Below are 21,427 nucleotides of genomic sequence, written 5' to 3'. Positions count from 1 at the left end.
ATAATGAAAATATGCAAACAGTATATATACATATTAGTATATATTTTATTATTGTTTTGGTATTGAAATTGTTTAAAGAATAAAGGAAGATATATAGCTAATAGCTAGTATTAAATTATTTGTTAATATTGTTTTTCTTTTCTTAAGCAATATTTTAAAATATCTTCTTTGGTTATTCTGAAGTTTCTTCTTGATAAAATGAAATGGTACAATCAGCCTGGTACCATTTGAACTCTTAGGCTAAAGGTGTCATTAAGTTGATGCCCAATATTAATAGTATTTGCATACTTTCACATGTGGTAGAATCCTTTCTTTGTCTGTTATGAACTATTTATGTCCCCTAAAAATTCATATGTTGAAGCCTTAACTCCCAATGTGTAGTATTTGAAGATGGAGCCTTTAGAAGGTAACTAGGAGTAGATGATGTCATGAGGGTGGGACTCTCATAATGGGATTAGTGCTTCTCATGAAAAGAGATTACAGAGGGCTTTCTCTCATTCTTTCTCTCTGCAACATGATCACATTGTGAAAAGGTGGCTGTCTGTGAGTCAGAAAAGGGAAAAGGATTATTACCTGGAACCAAGTTGTCAGGCACCTTGATCTTAGACTCCCCAGCCTCTCTCACCATGAGAAATAAAGATCTGTTGTTTAAGCCATGCAGCTTATGGTATTCTGTTATAAAATCCTTAGCAGACTAAATCATCTAAGTCGGAATTAGTGACTACCTTTGGCATGCTCTGTTCTGTATTAAGAATTGTGAGGTTAATATCAGATGTGTAAGTTATTATTCTTGTGTTTGAATTCTCAATATTTTCTGAAAGATAGTAAAAATACTTTTTTTTTTCATTTAGAGATTATTTAGTCACCTGTTGTGTGGTGTGTATTTTAGAAGTGAAGGAGAGTCACACAGTGGGTCTTGCAAGGACAAAGAGCTTCCTGTGGCTGACCTTAGCTTGTTGAGTGTGAGAGTGACATGATAGACACAATATTTTAAAATCTGTGAACTATTTGTGTTAACTATATGCTCAGTAGAAATGAATCAAATATTCCAGGCGATATGATGAGCATTTGAAGGGATTCATTTATTTTCAGCTGATAACATTTTTTGATGTTTTACAAATTCATCATTTTTCATCTGACATGTCCTTCCTGGGAAGGAAATGTAATGTAAATTCACCTAAACATGTTAGGACCAAAGACTCAAGAGTTATATACAGTTCTATGGATTATAAAATGATGTCTACATTGCTCTATATATGTGATGGATATTAAAATCTGTTTTTGAATTTCATGACCCTTCCATACTGCCATATTAATTTGTGAAAAGCATATTGTATATTCAGCCAGTCTGCCTTTGAAATTGCAGGGCTTAGGGCAATGATAAGTTTAGAGACCCATGACTCAAGTCAGTGTTTGGTTTCCTCTGAGATACATCTCTATTTTTTTGTACTGTCTTATTCATAAATACCTTGTACCCTGCTGCCTTCATCTTTTTTTCTATATTTTATGTGCTTAAAAAATGATTCCCATGCGTACATTCAGAATGACAATACAGGAATGTGAATATACGTTTGGTTAATAGTGGCTAAAACCTAGTTCTGTTACATACATACTAACATGTGATAAGAACTTACTGTGTGCACCATTCTAAACATCCTTTGCATTTTCTTATTTAATCATCAGAACAATCCTGTGGGGTCAGTACTATTACTAATCATTTTACAGGAGAGAACATGAGAGTTTAAAAAAACAGCAAAAGTAGTAGAGCTAAGATAGAAACCTAAATTTAACCTAAGACACTATGCATATTGCTTAGTGGATACTTAATAAATGGAAAGTTGTAAGATTTAGGACTATCAGAGATTCTTTCCTTCATACATTTTTGATCAACTGTAGTGAGTTACTCACTGTGCATGAAGGGAAAATTGGCCTTTGTACAGAGCTAATAAAATTGGGGAAAAAAGTAAGATAAGTTACTTGGAAAAGTAGACCAACCTAGGGGCTCAGAAACCTGTGTCTGGGCAAAGAATGGAAGTACATTTAAAAAATTATTAGGTAAATGAAAGTCTTTGACCAGGACTGATTACCATGGGTTTCTAAAATTTTCAAACTCTAAGGTTGATTGTATCTCAAGTGTGAACCTAGGATGCAAAATAAAGATGCATTCTCTCCTCTTCTGTTCCTTACCTAGCAGGATATGGGTCATATTGGTTCTGAGCTTATTCAAGAAAAAAAGGTACCTTTGTGAGTTTCTAATATATTAATTAAATCACTATACACTATTACTAATGAGACACATAGAAAAGGGTAGGATAATTGGCTGACACTGGGGTTTTTAAACAAGAGACTGTTAAGCAAATAAACGGAAAAGTATAGTTCTCCAATGACCAGCATTTGTTAGATTGTTACTTGGATAAGGCAACACATACTGATCAAAAGCGTTAATCAATAGATATTTCTATTTTTCTGTTAGCTTTGAATATTTATTGAGGAAAAATTGGCAGTACAATTCAATGTTATATTGAAATCAAAGTGTTTATGCCCAATTATTAAAGAAATGGGAAAAACGTTTTTATTATTATTATTATTTGTTTATTTGATGCATTGGAAAGGAGGAGATAACATAGAGAACTCAGAATAAGCCATTAAAGAAAATTTCAGCATAATTTAAATAAGACAAAACTTAATTTGTCATCCTAAGCATATATAAGTACAAAATGTTAGCAACATGTGTATCATTTTAATGCCTCAGAATTATAGTAAATAATTACCAGTATTGAATAGGAAAATTTTGTTTATAACTTCAGATGCAAAGGGTAAAGGGAGCTTAATGGCACACTATGTTTGGATAATTACTATTGTGATGTAAAACAAAATCACATGTTAAGAAAGAAGACATGTTGGTCAAGTAGCATCCTTCAATTGGAATTCAAGCTCTTGAATAATAGTGGAGCGCCAATATTTTAGGCCTAAGATTCAGTGATTTTACTGGTGACGTGAGGGCCTGTGATTATAATCAATACAGCTTCTCTTTTTTTGCCTCAGTGGTAATACAAAAAAAACTCTCTTTAGATGCATAATTCTAGTTTGTATGTTTCAGCATTCCAGTGCTTCACAAAATAGTGTTAACAGACCAAGCAGTGACGATACATAACTTTTGTTCGATTTCATTTATAGTTGGCCAGGGATCATATTCTATCATTTCTTAAACTAAGCAAAATTAGTACAGTTAATTTTTTTTCTAATTTTGTTTTTCTGCTTCTAGAATAACCAGTATAATTTTATTGTGTTACTGAAAATGATTGGTAAAGCCAAAGGTCAAATTTTTTGATGAGAGAAAAATCTTCCTTTGTAAGTAATATACCCTGTATCCGAAAGGGTTAATGGGCTTCTTAAAGTGCTCAGTTTATCCAGAGAGGGGACCCTGTGTCCTGTTGGAACCTGGCTTTGGCCATTTCTTAGGAAGAATGCAATTTAGAACTCTCCTGTATTATCTGCCAGCTGCTTAGTTATTGATGATATTGACTTTTAGTTTTTAAAAGTCTTGCTTGGGAAAATTATTTTTAACAGCTCTGAACCATTCATGTCTTGTATTTTTATTTTATATCACTTTTCATTTGGGATATTATTAAGTCAAATCCTTGGTAACCATTTTCCACAATCCAATTTATTTTTACCCAAGATCCATTGAATTCAACTCACTGCCTTTTTGCAAAAGGTTAACCCAATATTTCATGTTATGTTATGCTTTCTACTTATGCTATGTGAAAGAAAAGTAGCTGTGATAAGTAGCCAATAAATTACATTCAGAATGTTTATTCTCAAAAGTTATATTACTATGCTGACATAGATAAACATGATCATTTATCACAATATGGATTATGGAAATAAAAACTAAAATAAATGCAGCCATCTTTCTTGCATGTTACTTGTTTTTTTTGCTTTAAATGTTAGAATAATTACTTTTTAAAAATTGTACCTTTTTATTATTTCTCAATATGAATTAATGTATGAGATTAGTTATGATTGAAACCTGAATAGATAAGTAAACATTGTATTCTGGAATAAGAAAATGTTTTCACTTTTTTCTATAAGCATGAGTTTACCTGCATTTTCTAATACTGGCTTTTTAAAGTAGGTTGCTTTAGTATTATTTCATCATAAGCAATAAACCATTTAAAAATACAGCTTTATTATGTATTTTTCTTCCAAAAGACACAGATATCTAAAATTGATAGACTGAATAAATATGATTTCTATAATATTTAGGAGTTACTAAAATAATCTTCTTACATTTATATTGAGCTAATAAAGGAAGTTTTAGTGGTATTTATTAGAGTGAATAAAGTATGTGGCTAAATTGACTGAATGTAGAATTTAATGGGGTTTTATTTTTCGTAACAGTTTTATTCATATAGAGTTCACAAACCAATAATTCACCAATGTAAAGTATAGAATTCAAAGTGTTTTTTAGTATATTCAGTTATGCCAATATAACCATAATCAGGTTTCTTCACTCCAGAAAGAAATCACATATCCTTTTTGTGGTAGCGTCTCATTTCTCCCTAATACTCCAGCCTGAGAAACCACTAAGATAGTTTTTATCTCTATAGATTTGCTTATTCTGGACATTTTATATAAATGGTATAATACAATGTCATATTTTATAGCTGGCATCTTTCACTTAGCATAATGTTTACAATATTCATCATATTTTTGAATTTTCTAAATTTCCGTCTGTTATTTATATTTAATTCCATTCCATTGTGAGGAGAACTATTTTGTATGATTTAATATTTTTAAGTTAATGAAGGCTTTTTTTTTCATCTAGTATATGATATATCCTAGAGAAGGTTCTATAGAGAACTGAGAAGAATTTGTATTTCTTTTATGGTATTCTATGGGTATATAAGTTATAGTATTGTTCAAGTGTTCTGTTTCCTTTTTGGTCTTCTGCCTAGTTGTTCTATCCATTATTTAATGTGGGGTATTGAAATTTTTAGTATTGTTTAAAGATCTGTTTCCCCTCCAAATTTGTTTGTATTTTGGGCCTTGTTGTTAGGCACATATATGTTTAAAATTATTATATTTTCCTGGTAGATCAAGCCTTTATCATAGTAAATATTCCTCATTTTTAGTAACATTTTTTTTTTGAAGTTTTTTTCTGATGTTAGTATGGGCACTGCAGTTTTTATGCTGCTGCTATTTGCATGATATGCCATTTTCCATTTTTTACTTTCAACATATTGGTGTTGTTGAGTTTAAAGTGTGACCCCTAAAGACAGCACATAGTTGCATGTTGCTTTTTATCTAGTCTGTCAATATACATTTATGCTGTCTATTAGAATTTCATAATTACCTATACTTTACTGTTAGCCTTTGTTTTTTCATGTGAATAGGAAGTTGTGGTTACTTACTTGCTACCTGAAGAACTTCCTTTAGTTTTATTTTTTCATTTTTTAATTGATTGATTGATTCTTTGAGATGGAGTTGCACTCTTGTTGCCCAGGCTGGGGTGTAGTGGCATGATCTTGGCTCAGTGCAACCTCTGCCTCTTGGGTTCAAGGGATTCTCCTGCCTCAGCCTCCTGAGTAGCTAGGATTCCAGGTGCATGCTACCATGTCTGGCCAATTTTTTTATTTTTAGTAGACATGGGGTTTCACCATGTTGGCCAGGCTGGTCTTGAACTTCTGACCTCAGTGATCCACCTGCCTCTGCCTCCCAAAGTGCATGAAACTTATGATCATGGCAGAGGACAAGCAAACACGTCCTTCACATGGGGGCAGGAAGAAGTGCTTAGCAAAGACAGAATAGTTCATTATAAAACTATCACATCTCTTGAGAACTCACTTACTATCATGAGAACAGCAGCATGGGGGTAACTACCCCAGTGATTCAATTACTTCCCACTGGGTTCTTCCCATGTCTACATGGGGATTCTGGGAACTCCAGTTCAAGATGAGATTTGGGTGGGATACAGCTAAACCATATCAAAGTGTTAAATTTGACACATGGGCCCTCTTAAAGGCAGTTTCCATCGTCTGCTCTTTTGTGTCTGGATCATACAATTCTGTTTCTTTGCCTGGCTTATACTTTTTTAATTTGAAGACTGAACATCTTACATAATGTAGCAATTTTTGCTGGACACTAATCCCCCTACTAGAGGAGGGTGACTTGTTGTTATTGATTTGTTTAGTGACTGGACTGGATATACTTTATTTTTTAATGCAGAATCTAACTTTGTTGCCCAGGCTGGAGTACAGTGGCATGGTCACAGCTCACTGCATCTTTGACCTTCCAGGCTCAAGCAATCCTCCTGCCTCAGCCTCCTGAGTATCAGGGACCACAGGCATGTGCCACCATGCCCTGCTAATTTTTGCATTTTTCGTAGAGATGGGGATTCGCTATGTTGCCCAGGCTGGTCTTGAGCTCCTCAAGCAATTCACTTGCCTCAGCCTCCCAAAGTGCTGGCATTATAGGCATGAGCTTTTATGCCTGCCCTGTATATACTATTTAGGGATGTATATTTTCCTCTGGTGTGAACCTCTGATATCATTCTCACAGGGTGCAGCCTTGAATATGTGCAGTCATTCTTGAGTGACCATGGTTTTAGTAGGTGTCTCTGCCTTTTTCTCTGATCTCTCTGTTAAGTTGTCTGCCTGTGTTAATGTCATCCAGATCTTAGTTCCACTGGCCTCTGGTTGATTTATTAATTTTGCTGTGGAATATAAATTGTTCCACAAGTATGATTTTCAGTTAAATTTGGGCTCTTTTTCAGTGGTAGTTTTTTAGGTGGGTCCTTGAGGTTTTTTTGTAACTCCAGGAGAGCTTGTCTTATGTGTCTTTCCCTGGTTTTCCCTTATGAACTGTCTGCCTTATGGTTTAGTTTATTGTTTTCCTGAAGCTACCTCCCTTTTCTTAATTGTTTGACATGAACATTTTTATTGTTTCTAAGAGTACTCATAAGTTTGAACTTCCCTGTGTCCAGGTTCAAATAAAGTCACTTCTTTTGGGGGGAACCCTCTGTTCTTGTGGCTTGTATCTTCTGGGAAAAATCTCTGGGCCACCACTCCAGAGCTGAGGGCAGTAACAAGAGCCCAATTCTCTCAGTTAAATTTCTGCTTTATGAGCAAGCTGCTTGGTATAGGCAATAGCCTCTAGTTCTCTCAGCTTGCTGTTCCTCGTGTGCAAACTCTACCCGAAGAGTGAGGTGAGACAGGATGATCAGGACCCTGGTGTTATTGACGTGATATTCCTGAGGTAGAACCTTGGTTCTATAAATGGGGGCTGGATGGAGTAACAGAGCTTCTGACCTGTCAGCTGCACTTTAGTCTCAGCTGCACTCAGTTGGAGTTTTGTCTCTGTGTAGCATGAGGGAGAGAGAAAATGAGAAATGCTGGCCTCTTACTCCTCCCTGGGAGATACCATAGCCTTCAGCTGGTGGCTGGAGTAGAGCAAGCTGTGTTTTGAGATACACCCATTTGAGGTAGAATGACTGTCAAACTGGACTGAAATGGGGTGGGTTAGATCTTCACTCCTCTTACCAGTTTTAGTAGAGTTTCATGAATTATTGTTTCTTCATTTGCTGTTTGCCTTAAGAAAAATTTCCAGAGACTTTAATGGGTTTTTATTTTTACTGTTTCTGCAGTTATGTTTGTTTTTATGGAAGTTAGTCTGCAGAGTTCCTTACTCTACCATTCCAGAGGTGACCTCTTAATGGTTGTGTGTACTAGCTTGCTCAAGACAGGGCTTGAAATTAATTTTTCATTGAGCTACTCAGGTGCAATTTGATATTATTTAAACATGTGGTAAAAAATATTTCCTACCTTACATCTCAAAAAGTAACTTTTAAATATAGGCCTCATCTTTGGATGAGGTTTAATATAAGTCCCACACTCAGAAGAACCGAGTTACAATTCAATTCTATTTGTATATGAACGGTGAGATCTTAAGCAGGTTACTTAACCACTCTCAATTTATTTGCTCATCCAAAGTATTGAGTTAATAGTGGCTGTTTGTAAGTGAAATTACATAATGGATGTGAAAGCTTTTGAACTTTTAAACTCTGAAAACTTAAAACAGAGAGGATTGTTATTACCACTTTCAGTCAAATGCAGAATGAAATGAAGTGACTTTTTCTGATTTTATTTTTGTCTAAGAATACTAAGTATAACATTTATTTTAGAAAGTCATTTACGATTTTTAAATTCTTCATATTAGCATGTGATAAGTATTTTTATAAAATCAGCTACGATATCACCTAGAAAATGATTACTTTAGATATGTTTACTGTGGAATTACAATAGTGGAGGAAGGAATAACATTTTTAGCTTGTGTCTAGAGTAAATAGTATAATAATACTTTTATCTGTTTTTATTTTGGCATTTTTAATAGTTCTCTGTGGATCTCAATAAGGGTTCATTTTTATATGTGAAAATGAACATGACCCAATAATTTTTAAAGAATCGTAGAATCTAAGTTTGGAAGGTGATTTTGGACTTGGTCAAATCTAGTAGGAATTGCGTTCTCAGGACTCTTGTCAAATTCTTACCTATTCCCTACATGAACAAATCATGGACAGAGGATTACTGTTGCACATAGCCTCTGGATTCCATTTTCACTACACTTTAATTGTTAGGGTGTTTGTAGTTTAGAAAGCATGTTGTATCATGCATTTCATTTATTCTTTACTTCCGATTCAGGTGTTGCCCTATTTTGTATGTGAGGAAATCAAAGATCAAAAAAGATCAATGGTTTACTCAAAGTTATATGACTACCAGGAATTAAAAAGCAGATTAATGATTTTGAACCACTGTTTTACAGGAATAAGCATATGCTATCTACTTGGTGCTATATATCAGAGACTGAAAGATTTTAAAAACGTCCGTAGTCTCTCAAAACAGTCACAGTTTAGAAGGGAAGAAAAATTCTTAAAGCAGCAGTTACTGTTTAAATTGGAATACTGTGGTAGAGATGTTTGAGTGATCTGGAATAGAAAAATGGATCTAGATTAGTTAGGGGTATCTTCATGGAAGAAGACTTTTGAAATGAACATTGTTTAAAATGACTGCAGAAATGTTGGCTAGAGTGATTTGTAATACAATCTCAGCTGCCACTTCTTAATTCATATCTGAATCCAAATCTTTCTCGTTAATTTTCACAGCCTTGGTTCTGTATTAATAGAAAACAAATTAAATCTCTCTTCTGTATGAAAGCTACTGAAATACACTGTGTCTCTCCCAGATCTTTTCTGCGGGCTTTTCTTCAGCTGTTGCATCTTGATTTTCAACATGTAATCATTATTGAAAGATGGTAGCTAATAATGTTAATTCAGTTAAACAGAAGCATTTGCTGCTACCATCGTTCCTTTTCTCTGGTGAAACACCAGTATGTTGTTTGTCGTTGTTGTTGATAATGATGTTTATTTGTTTGTTTTCTGTGAAGTTTTTTTTTTTTTTTCTAGCCAGGAATTGCTTCTGACTAATTAGCAGAAAATATAATAGGAATTAATTCGTTCATATTTTATCCAGTATTAGTCTATTAAAGTAAGCTAACTCTTTGAGAGCCACGGTGGCTCATGGTGGCTCATGCATGTAATCCCAGAACTTTGGGATGTTGAGGCAGGTGGGTTGCTTGAGCCCAGGAGTTCAAGACCAGCCTGGGCAACATGGCAAAACCTTGTCTTTACAAAATGTACAAAAATTAGCCGGGCATGGTAGCATGTACCTGTAGTTCCAGCTACTTGGGAGGTTAAGGTGGGAGGATCGCTTGAGCCTGGAAGGTGGAGGTTGCAGTGAGCTGAGATTGCACCACTGCACTCCAGCTTGGGTGACAACATGAGAGAAACTCTGTCTCAAAATAAATAAAAATAAGTTTAAATGTATTTCCATATATTTATACATTGTTTATGCTGTCTGTAGAGCATCCTGGCTTTAAATCCTCGAACACAAACTCATGCAACTCTGCGTTCCACTTCGGCGAAGAAATTAGACAAGAAACATTGGAAAAGAAATCCTGATAAGAACTGCTTTGTAAGTGCACTGATACACTATTTCATGCTGAAAATTACCTCACTCCACACATTTTAAGACAAGATTTTACATATACTTAGAAATACAATTAGGTACTAAAGTACAGCTGTGATTTTAAAAATATTTTAAATATTTGAATAAATTTGAAAGGGTATTTTTAATTACACTGCTTTAAAAAATCTGCTGAAATACAAATTATATACAGGTTGAGTAACCCAAATCCAAAAATCCAAAATACCCAAATCTGAAACACTTCTGATATCAAGCATTTCAGATAAGGAATGTGCAATCTGTAAATTTAGTTTGGTGCCAAAATTTCTTTTCTCAAAATCTTTAAAATTTGTCTTAAAATTGTGTATAATGATGTAATGATACAGAAGAGTTTTCATATTGAAGATATAGTCTAAATGAAGAAAGTTATAATGGTATCTGCAGACTTTAAAAATATACTCTCACAGAATATATGAACATTAGTTGTTTAATATGAACATCTAATATTTGCAGGTGAGGTGCAGGAATGAAAAAGCATTTTTCTGAGATTAGTGCTAGAACCTTATTTAACTGTTTCTAGAAAGTGATTATAGAGCTGAAACTGTGAGACCATAGATGGGATATAAGTACAACCTTAAAGGCAATATTAGAAATTTCATCTTAGAGTTATATACATTTTTAAGTTTTGAAAGAAACACATTTTTATCTGATTTTCCAAAATTAATTTCTGCCAAATTAATATTCCCAGATTAATGAGTGATTTGGTAGTATTAGCTTAACATTAGCTCTATTGGAACTTTGTATATACTTTCTTATAGAATGCATGATTTTAGTTTATTTTATCTACTTCTTTCCTTCTTGTATTATTAACTCTTTGAGGATGGGAATTGAGGGTGTGTACTCATATGTGCTTGTATTTATCTTCTTTTTAAATTTTTTTATCACCAGCCACTGGGCAAAGCTTTTGAATGAAAAAAGGAAATAGAAATAAAGAAACAATATTACATGAAAATATCCCATAGCCATGTAGTAACAGACCTGGATTTTGAATTCAGTTTTTCTTGCTCTAGTTTTTGGAGCTTTGCTTCTTACCATGATGCTTCTAGTAGAGGTTTCTAAAAGGAAACCAATGTGATTCAGGTTGTTCAAGGAATAGCCAATTATAAGGCATGACCCTGTATATATGAACACTTGAAGAACACTAAAAAAAAAATTAAATAATATTTTTACACTTAGCCCTTAAAAACTATTGAGCCTAAATCTCTGATTTTTAAAGGTCTGTCAACTGTGATCAAGAGACACTATATGACTTCCCTAATGTCTTGCATTTATATGTTTTCAAACTATTGATGGTCAGGATTTTATTTTGAAATGGAGGATTTCTTTATTATGATTGCTGTTGTTGTTATTTTATGGAAATTAGCATTTTTATCTCATAATGTGATCCTGTAAATTGAGTTTATTTTGTCATTTTAAAAATAATGACCAAGGTGCACTGAGGTCAGCTTTCTCTTTCAAATATGTATTGGCACAAATATTTAGAAAATAATTTGACAATGTCTTTGACAATATTCATTTATACTTGTGATAGTTTGCTAGGGATGCTGTAACAAGATACCACAGACTAGATGGCTTAAACAACAGAGACTTATTTTCTCACAGTTCTGGAGGCTAGGAGTCCCAGATCATGGTGATTTCTTCTGAGACCTCTCTCCTTGTTTTGTAGATGGCATCTTCTCTCTGAGTTTTCACTTGGGGTGTGCTTGTGTTCAAATAAGGACATCAGCTATATTGGATTAGGACATAACCTTAATAACCTCATTTAAATTAATTACCTCGTTAAAGATTCTCTCTCCAAATATAGGCTTTATTTTGAGATAGTGAGAGTTAATACTTCAAGATGTGATTTTTTGGGAGCTATAGTTCAATCCATAACAATACTTTTAAATTATCAAACACTTATAACAGTAATATATTTTCTAATAACATATTTGAAGAAAAGAATTAGGAATGTAGGTAAAGAATTAAGTACAAAGAGGATTATCTTAGGCATTATTTACTCAATGGAGAGAAGCGTAGGGGAAATCCCACTGAATTCCAACCAGTGGGTCATGGTTAAGCAAATTAGAGTAAATTAATTTAATGGTATATTGAGTAGTCATTAAATGTTTTTGAAATAATAATCTGGTTAAATACTATCTGTGTTACATGGAAAAAGCATTTAACAATACTATATTCAATAGTGGTTGTGTATACTTGCACATAACCATACCTTTATGTGTATATCCACAAAGAACACAAGAAAATATACTGAAATGTTAATAGTGATTGTATTTTTTTCTTAGCACTTTTGCATCTTTCAGGTCTTCTATAATGAGTATTAGTAGAAAAATAAAATGAAAACTTTAGATCTATGTTAAAATGGTAATCTTAATTTTTAAGATCAAATTTACTGTACTGATGTCTATTAGTTTGAAGACTCTTTTTGTGACATTCATGGATTTTGCAGAGCAGTGAGGTTTACTCCCAAAAGGGAAATATGAAGCTAGAGTTGAAAGTTATCCTCAGTGTGGTTAAATAATGCTGCTCATTTCCCTTTTGTTATTATCCTCTTTGTGCTAGCATAAAGATTTGAATATAAGTATCACCAAAAGATACAGTTTGTTTTCAATTCATAAAGACCCAAGTAGGATGCCAGAACTTTTTAACTCACCGGCTAGACAGTAACCAGTAACTGATAATAAGAAAAAGTTTTCTTCTTACCTCACTGACATCTCCTTCTTGTTTTTCTTTACTTTTTTGTTATTTCTCCTCTCGCCTCTATAATACAGTGCCCAGAACTGAAACTCTCTGTTTCTTTCTTTTAAAATAGTCACGACCTTGGTTATCTCACTATCTCCTTACTTTTAATACCATCTTTACATTGAAGATTCCTTTGTATTTCTAGCTTGCATTACTCTCTCTGAGTCTATAACCAATGTCTTTTGAACATCTCCACTTAGATGTCTAATAGGCATTTGAAATTTAATGTGTTTAAAATCTGAATTATGATCTTGCCTCCAAAACATGTTTTTCCTGTAGTCTTCTCTATCCATCCTTTTACTTAGAGCAAAATATTAAAGGCTTTGGTTTCTTTATTTCTCTCACTTCTCACAACTAATTAGAAGGTTGTTTTTTCTATGTTTTCAAATATATCCAGAATATGACTATATTTCCCCACCTCTACCAGTGTCCACCTTTCTTTTTTTTTTTTTCTTGAGATGGAGTTTTGCTCCTGTTACCCAGGCTGAGTGCAATGGCACGATCTCGGCTCACCACAACCTCCGCCTCCTGGGTTCAGGCAATTCTCCTGCCTCAGCCTCCTGAGTAGCTGGGATTACAGGCATGCGCCACCATGCCCAGCTAATTTTTTGTTATATTTTTAGTAGAGACGGGGTTTCACCATGTTGACCAGAATGGTCTCGATTTCTTGACCTCGTGATCCACCCGCCTCGGCCTCCCAAAGTGCTGGGATTACAGGTGTGAGCCACCGCGCCCGGCCCAGTGTCCACCTTTCTAAGATACCACTTCATCTCTTATCTACCTTATTGCAATAACCTTGCAATAAGTCTCCAAATAGTGCTTGCTCTGTAGAGTCTATTCTTAATGCATATGAGGAATCCTTTTAAAATTCTGTAATTAGAGTCTTTCAGTGTTTTTCCAGTTCACTGGATACAGTTTTTGTTTTTGCTCATTTTTTCCACAACTGTTATGCCAGTAAGGCCTTCTCTGGCCACCCTTTTACAAATTCTAATTTGCTCTTCCGGCCTATCTCTTCTTAGATTTCCATGCTTAGTTTTTCTTCACAGTATCTGTTATTAATATACTCTTATTTTTTACTCATAATTTGTTGATAGTATATCTTTTCCCACTAGAATATAAGGTCTGCTAGAGCAGAAACTTATGCGTTTGGTTCATTAGCTGTGTCCCAGTTTCTAGAATAGCGTCTGACACATAGTTGGTGCACGCTAAATATCTGTTGAATGCATGCATACATGAACGAATAGGATTCTTTTTTTACCTGTTCTTTGCATACTGTACATAAGGATTAAACATTTTCACATATAGTGCTTGACAGTTCCTAGAGTGTCTTTACATATTGCATTTGATTTTTACCATGAGGCATGTGGACAACTTAAATTGGTTTCCTAATTTTACTGATGAGATTATGTAGGTTGAGAGTTCCAGCCAGACCTAAAATCCTGGTCATCGGGATGTTGTGTGTTATTTCTAGTATATCAATTCACCTCCTTAGTAAAGAAAAGTAAGATTATGAGAAAATAGGTAAGATAAAAGTTAAGAAAAATACAAATTGTAATTGATGTCACATTTCTAACCAGTAATCTCACATTTCTGAACATAACTAAAGTTTTACATTTTCAGCCAACTCTCTGACCATACCTGGATAAAGGATTTATTTAATTTTGCTTGAATTTCTGTTTTGCTTTGGCTTTACAATGTTTTGTTATTTTTTGATTCCAATAATTACTCACATCATTCTTTGAATGTCTTATCATTGGGTTCTTTGAAGTCACAACTATGTTTTTACTTTTCTGTTTGTTATTTGAGAAGCAGGATTTGCTAACAAACCATTTGTTTTGCCATTTGGATATATTCCGAATTACCTGATTTTTCATGTAAACAAAGTGAATCATATCCATGAAAACGTAAACATTTATTTTTAGAATTAGACATTTATTTTTAAACATTAAACAATAAAATGAAACAGTTATTTTTAGAATTAAACATTATAATCTGAACAATTATATATATTATATATATGTTTATTTTTAGAATTGGACATTACAATATATAAATATATATGATATAAATGTGTATATATGCACATTTATTTTTAGAATTAGACATTATAATCTGAACAATTATATATGATATATAATTATAATTATGTCTTATCTATAATTATAATGTCTAATAATATATACTATATATAATTGATCAGATTATGAGGTCTAATTCTAAAAATAAATGTTTATGTTTTCATGGGTATGATTCACTTAGTTTACATGAAAAATCCGGTAACTGATTTTATATACTATAAATATACATAGTATAAACATATATACTATATGTTTCTTATGTTTACTTATCCAAAACAGAGTTATAATTGGACCCAACAATTAGAGAAGTTTTTCTTGAGGCATTGTATAGTCCTCTCTCACTATCTGCCTTCTTCCTTCCTTCCTTTTTTCTATTTCTTCGGTGCTTGAAGCATCCATATTTCAGGCACTGTATTAAATGCTACTCAGAGATGAATAAAATCTAGAAAAATAAGTAGTCTAAAATTGTTTATTAAAATAGATACAAATTTGGTTTAATAAGTAAATTATAGGCTTCTTGGAAAATAAACATCTGTTTGACCTGTAAAAGTGCCTTAAGAATGGCAGTTCTGAAATTATTGCCCAGGGATGTCTTTACTTGGCAGTTTAATACTATTCTAGTACTAATTGGAAATTCTGACTTCAGTAGGGGATTTAAACTGGCAAATATGTTTAGACTGGTTAATGAAGCATGAAGCAGTTATTTCAGTATTTTTTAAGCAGGTGTTCGTAACTGCTGTTTATTTTTGCCATTTTTGAAAATGTTTAACTATTCTAATTACATAAATATTTTGCACTCATTTTCCATGAGCAATTTTTGAAGACCAGGAAGTATTACCAATCAGAAAACTTATGCTGGGTGAAAATTAAAAGAAAAGGCAGTTAAAGACAGCCAGTTAGCCAATTATTAGATATGTTTTTAAGAATTTTACCAAATTTTTCTAAATGCATGAAACAGAAGGTGCTCACCATAAAAAAATACAATGAGAATAAGCTGTAACGTATATTAAGAATTTGCTACCTGCAGTTTTATTTCTAAATGCTTTTTGTGAAGTAATTCATTTAAGCCTCAGAAGCACCCTGTATGGTAGGTATTATGTTTTATCATCCATTCATAGATGAGGGAACTGAGACACATGGAAGCATAAGAAATGTATTCATGGTTCCACAACTAAATGGTGGTACTAGGGACTTAACCCATGCAATTGCCGGAGAGCTCTTTTAGTATATTTTTTTTGAACAAAGAAATGACAAGTTCATTGACTTTTTTTCCTTGTAGACAATAAAAATAACTAAATAATATATGGGTTTTGATACATTTTTTTTCTTGCATGAGCTTCACAATCTCAGTCAGTCTTAGTTTGTTTCACATTTATTGTCTGTGCCACTTACCACATTGGAGTTGATGTGACATAGGGCTTGCCAAGAAGTTCTCACATTGTTTTGAAGAAGACTGAAATACCAATAAATAATAATAATAATACTCTTTCAAAGTAAGAACAATGAAGGAATTGTAATGATCAGTGTGAGTTGGTCATATTTGCCTTTTGGTGAATAAGTCTAGCTTTCGGTGTGGAAGATGGATTTAATGAAAAGATGGGAGGTGAGGTGTCTGGGACTGGTTTAGAAAGTTGACAGACAAATGACGAAGACCAGGAGGGAGGCTAAGCTTGAACTTATTTAGGAGATAAAACACATATGACTTAGGAGTTGACTTTATGTGTATTTTTAATTGTTTGTAGTATAAATTGAGGGGACATACTAAACTCACTTTTGGATTATTTGAGGTCCTTGTGCCTGTGGGTCATTGCAAAAGCTGTAGATTAGTAAAGGGTCTAGAATGGAGATAAAGAATTTGGGGAGAAATGACAGATGTAGGTGACAGGGGGATGGAGGCAGTAAACCACATTGCTATATGTGTACCTATGGCAACAATCCTACATGATCTGCACATGTATCCCAGAACCTAAAGTACAATATAAAAAAAAAAGAATTTTTGAATCATCAATATATACATAAGTAATTAAAAGCCTAGGGGAAGAGTTACCCAAGAAGAGTGTGTAGAGTGGGAAGAGGGTGCTGGTTAGACCTTTGGGATTAGGGCAGAAATTAGGGTGAGGCAAGTGAGGGACTGGCCTGAGGTACAAAATATAAGGGGCTAACAAAAGACTCAGTAGTCAAGAGAAATTATAATTATATATATATAGGTACATACCTTTTATTTTTGCCTAAGGCTCTATTGTGGCTCATTATGGCACTGAACATAGCAGGCGGAGATGAGAATTTGGCTAATAAGCACTATGAGAGGTGAGATAAGAACCACAAGAGAACAGTAGGGGACTTCCAAGAAGGAAGGATAAGTTAATGTGTTTTTCTAATAATGTATTATTTCTTATGTTCCAAATATGGTTAATTTTTATACTTTTGGAAATTACTTAAGGTTTTCCTTGTCTGCTAGCACCATTTTTCGTTCTCAAGTTTACATGACTATAAAGAGATGATACCAACTTAGTTAATACAACTAGCACTCAGTGTCATTCACTCTTTCATAGATAGCCAGCTACTGGGCTCTGTTAAATTTGATGGAGCATATATGTCCCACTATTGACATATCAAATGCACAATATCAATTTTTAATTTTAAGCTCCAAAGTAAATAAACTTTTCACTCAATACTTAGTAAGAAAGCAATACCTGTTCTACCCTTGCCTCTTTTTAGATGATATTCAAAAATACTTTCTCAAGTATGAGCTTGCTTTCTTCTTGACAATATTTTCTTCCAAAAATAGATGATTGTTGAGAGTTTCTGAAATTAAAAAAATAGCAAAAATAGATTCTTTGCAACTAAATAACTCTTTGTGCAAAATGAAATGTTTGTGCAGTGAAAAATGAAATGTTTGTGCAGTGAATACAGATATCCAACTAGAAACTCAGGTATGCAGGTAATGTGACCTGTTTTATTTTCTTGTAACTGAACTTAACTCTATTGTGAGTATCTGTGAGAGTGGAAACGTGTATCACTGGTAGGATTATTTTTTCCCTGCTTGTATCCCTCACCTCTTATTTCTCTGGCTGATATCTAAGTTTTATGAGGGTTGGTGGCAAGTGTGGGCTGTGAGGTAAGTCCAGCTGATTTTTCATGCCATTTTCCTACTGGTCACCGTCATGGGGACTTTGGAGTCATCCTTCATTTTCATTCATTAGATCCCTTTCTGTCCCTCACTTCTCTACTACTTTGAAGTTATTCTTGAAAAGATAACAGTCATTCTGGTGTTCCACTCAACACTGGGGCTCAGGAAAGTTCATTATTCAATCTACTCTCCTAGGATTTCGTTTGTCAGTGAGTCACAGATTCTCCATCTTTCATTTCCCCACACCTGCTATTTGTCAGCCCTCTGAGAGTAGCCTAAGGAACTGGACATTGATCCTCTTTCTCTAAGATATACCAATATCTCTGGGCCCTACCCTTTCCTTTTGGTCCTCATTATGTCTCTCCATCCTTTAAATATTTTATAGGCTGGGTGAGAAGGATGGGAGTGGAGGAAAAAAAATTACTTTTAACTTATCACCCATTTCTTCCTACATCCACTTTCAATCACTGAAATCCTTCCAATTTTTCTGAAAACCTGACTTCTAAAATTCTAAGTCCAATAGAAATACCCTTTGTTTCTCTGCTTTCTGCAGTTACATTCTTTCATTAAAGAAATAAAAACCCAGTGGGCTCTCTCCCTAATGCGTATAAATTTCTAGGAGGAATGGAAAGGGTTGGTAGTAAAACTACAACCACCCCATAAAGACTGATTTTGAATTTGAATTTATCGGGAATGATGATCACCTCCTGTCCTCCATCCAGCAAGTTCTCAAAAGGCTGGTGGGATGGAAAGAGATTCTAATTGGAATCGGTAAGATAATAGAAAGGTAGGCGACGGCAGGCAATGCCAGAGGAATCCCACTTTGGGAAGCTGGGAGAGTGATCCTAAAACTGAGTGCCAACTTAAATTTAGTGCTACAGTGCCTCACTTACCTCACCCTGTTGTTGGTCCAAAGGGCTTCCACTGTCCTTGATGTGCCAGCCAGCCTCAGGACCCAGTAATGATTCCACAGGTGTTTAAATTACAGTAGCAACTGCAAAACCACAGTAGGGACCCAAATGGATTTGGATGTCACAGGTTGAGTCAGAAGTACTTGCTGGCTAACTGTGTGGGATTTCCTGGTCATTCCATTAACTTCTGAATTGCACTGCCAATCATGATGCATTACTGAGTGTTTTGGAGCACTTGATGTGCTATGATTTTACTGATAATAATGTATTACTAAATCTATTATTATTTTCCAGACCCCAAATTAATTTAACTCAATTGGCAGACATTTGAATAAAGAGATCAGTTTCCTTTGACATCTTGATTTGAGGAAAACTCTGTATGCAACTAATTCTGAAAGTAAATGATGTAAACAGAAATAGCATACATATATTTTAAAATAGTTGTCCTGTGGCATTTGTTGAGAAGATTGCAATGAATTAGAAAAATAAAAGTTTATTTTGAACTAAGAATATTAAGTGATTATTACTGGGTAATAGCATCCTTATTACTAACAAATGTTAGATATTATTACTGCATAAATTAATAATTTTGCATGTGTGTGTGCTAGGAAAATTGAAAAAAATAACAGTTTAAAGAAAATGCAGGGCCGGGCGCGGTGGCTCAAGCCTGTAATCCCAGCACTTTGGGAGGCCGAGGCGGGTGGATCACGAGGTCAGCAGATCGGGACCATCCTGGTCAACATGGTGAAACCCCGTCTCTACTAAAAATACAAAAAATTAGCTGGGCACGGTGGTGCGTGCCTGTAATCCCAGCTACTCGGGAGGCTGAGGCAGGAGAATTGCCTGAACCCAGGAGGTGGAGGTTGCGGTGAGCCGAGATAGTGCCATTGCACTCCAGCCTGGGTAACAAGAGCGAAACTCCGTCTCAAAAAAAAAAAAAAAAAAAGAAAAAAAGAAAATGCAAACTTAAAATTTCAGCAGAGGGAAAAAATTAGAGAAGGAAAAATATACTGTGAAATATGACTACCCAGAAATCCCTTCAGAGAATAAAGCTTTAAGTAGAACAGGGATGCTGAATCTAAAACCTTACCTTGTGGTCATATATACATATTGTAGACCGTGTAATTTTTTAATTCGAGGTGGAGTCTTTCATTGTATGAATTGTGGCATTTAACGAGTATTTATTTTAAAATAATATCAGGCTGCTTATGCAAAGGCATTTTGGGTGGAGATTTTAGAGTCTAGTTATAGAATTCAAGATGGGAGCAGTAGAAAATCTGTTATGCCTCTCTTGATGACTACATTATCTTCATAGTTTTAATGCCTATCTATGTATTTATTAACAGCTGAATAAATATCTCCAAGATCTCATCTGTATCTGGATGCTTCTTAAGATAGTTCCACCTGGATATTATATTGGTTTCACAATATTACTCTGTCAAAAATGGAATTATTCACGCCCATTCCTACCCGGCTTTTCTTTTGTTATGTTGGTAGCAAATGTAATCACTTTGTCATCCAAACAAGAAAACTCGGGGCCATTCTTGACCATAAAAATGCTATTATCAACAACACTGTATTATAACTAACATAGAATAATAGAAGACTCAATTAAATGTATAGCATACATTCATTTAATATTTTTATGCCATTTGATTTTTGTTTCTGCATGGAACCATGTATCAGTATGGCATTGTGGAACTTGCCGTATTTACCATATTTGATGAATTCTATGATGCGTATTTTATCAGAGTTTCACATCTCTGAAATTAAATTAATCTTATAGTTATTTTGATAAGAAAATATTGTATCCGTTTAATTAGCAGTATTTTTTGTTAGTATATGAAAATGACATATCTTAACAATCTCTGTTGTCTTTGGAGCTATAAAATAAAGCATGTATGCAGAGAAGGCAGAAAATATTTTGACCAAAGAAAATGTTCTCCAGTTGTTATTAATGTTGTTGGTAGATATGATGGCTTTTCATAGCACTGGAAATACATGAAAAGGCAGCCCATTGAAAATAAAAAGATAGGTATATGGGCTATGGTCCCTAGTAACTGCAAGATTGCAATTCAACTTAGTTTAGAGAATAAAAAGTATTTTTATTCTCTTGCTATTTCCAGAATAAAAAGTAATTCCTCTGAGAATCTGACTCACATCATTTTTAAGGATTCTCAAATATATTATTTTCCTGTCCCAAATTAATTTAACTCAAAATTGGTAGACATTTGTGTAGAAAGATCAGTTTGCTTTTGGAATCTTGATTTGAGAAAACTCTCTATGCACTGTGTTCTGCAAGTAAATTATGTAAACATAAGTGGCATAAATGTTTATGATCTGTAAAATATTTGTAATTCAGTTTCCTTATGAATTTATGATATATTTATTATACACAAAGCATTTTTGAGTATCGGATATAAATGCCTAATTTAGATTACATGATTCAGTTTCTCATATATTCTTTTTATCTGTATGCTGAGA

At 34.0% G+C, this 21,427-nt stretch overlaps 1 protein-coding gene across 4 annotated transcripts in view; it reads left to right on the top strand.

Annotated features, from left to right (window-relative positions):
* Window positions 1-21,427, top strand: part of DPYD (dihydropyrimidine dehydrogenase) — an 895,784-nt gene that overhangs the window by 37,143 nt on the left and 837,214 nt on the right. For 3 of the 4 annotated variants that reach the window (XR_008473049.2, XM_035252229.3, XM_054236576.2), the window contains exon 2: window positions 9,921-10,031. Coding sequence is in view for 2 of the 4 variants with exons in the window: in XM_035252229.3 (XP_035108120.1) it covers window positions 9,921-10,031 (111 nt within the window). In the remaining 2 variants the exon portion in view is untranslated. Of the gene's footprint in view, window positions 1-9,918; window positions 10,032-21,427 lie in introns of those variants that run through there. The other variant, XM_035252230.3, reaches the window with a different exon arrangement.

The sequence above is a fragment of the Callithrix jacchus genome, chromosome 7, assembly GCF_049354715.1.
Source record: "Callithrix jacchus isolate 240 chromosome 7, calJac240_pri, whole genome shotgun sequence".
NCBI lineage: Eukaryota > Metazoa > Chordata > Mammalia > Primates > Cebidae > Callithrix > Callithrix jacchus.
The sequence above is the reverse complement of the archived record's forward strand: the minus strand, read 5'-3'. Positions and strand labels throughout refer to the sequence as shown.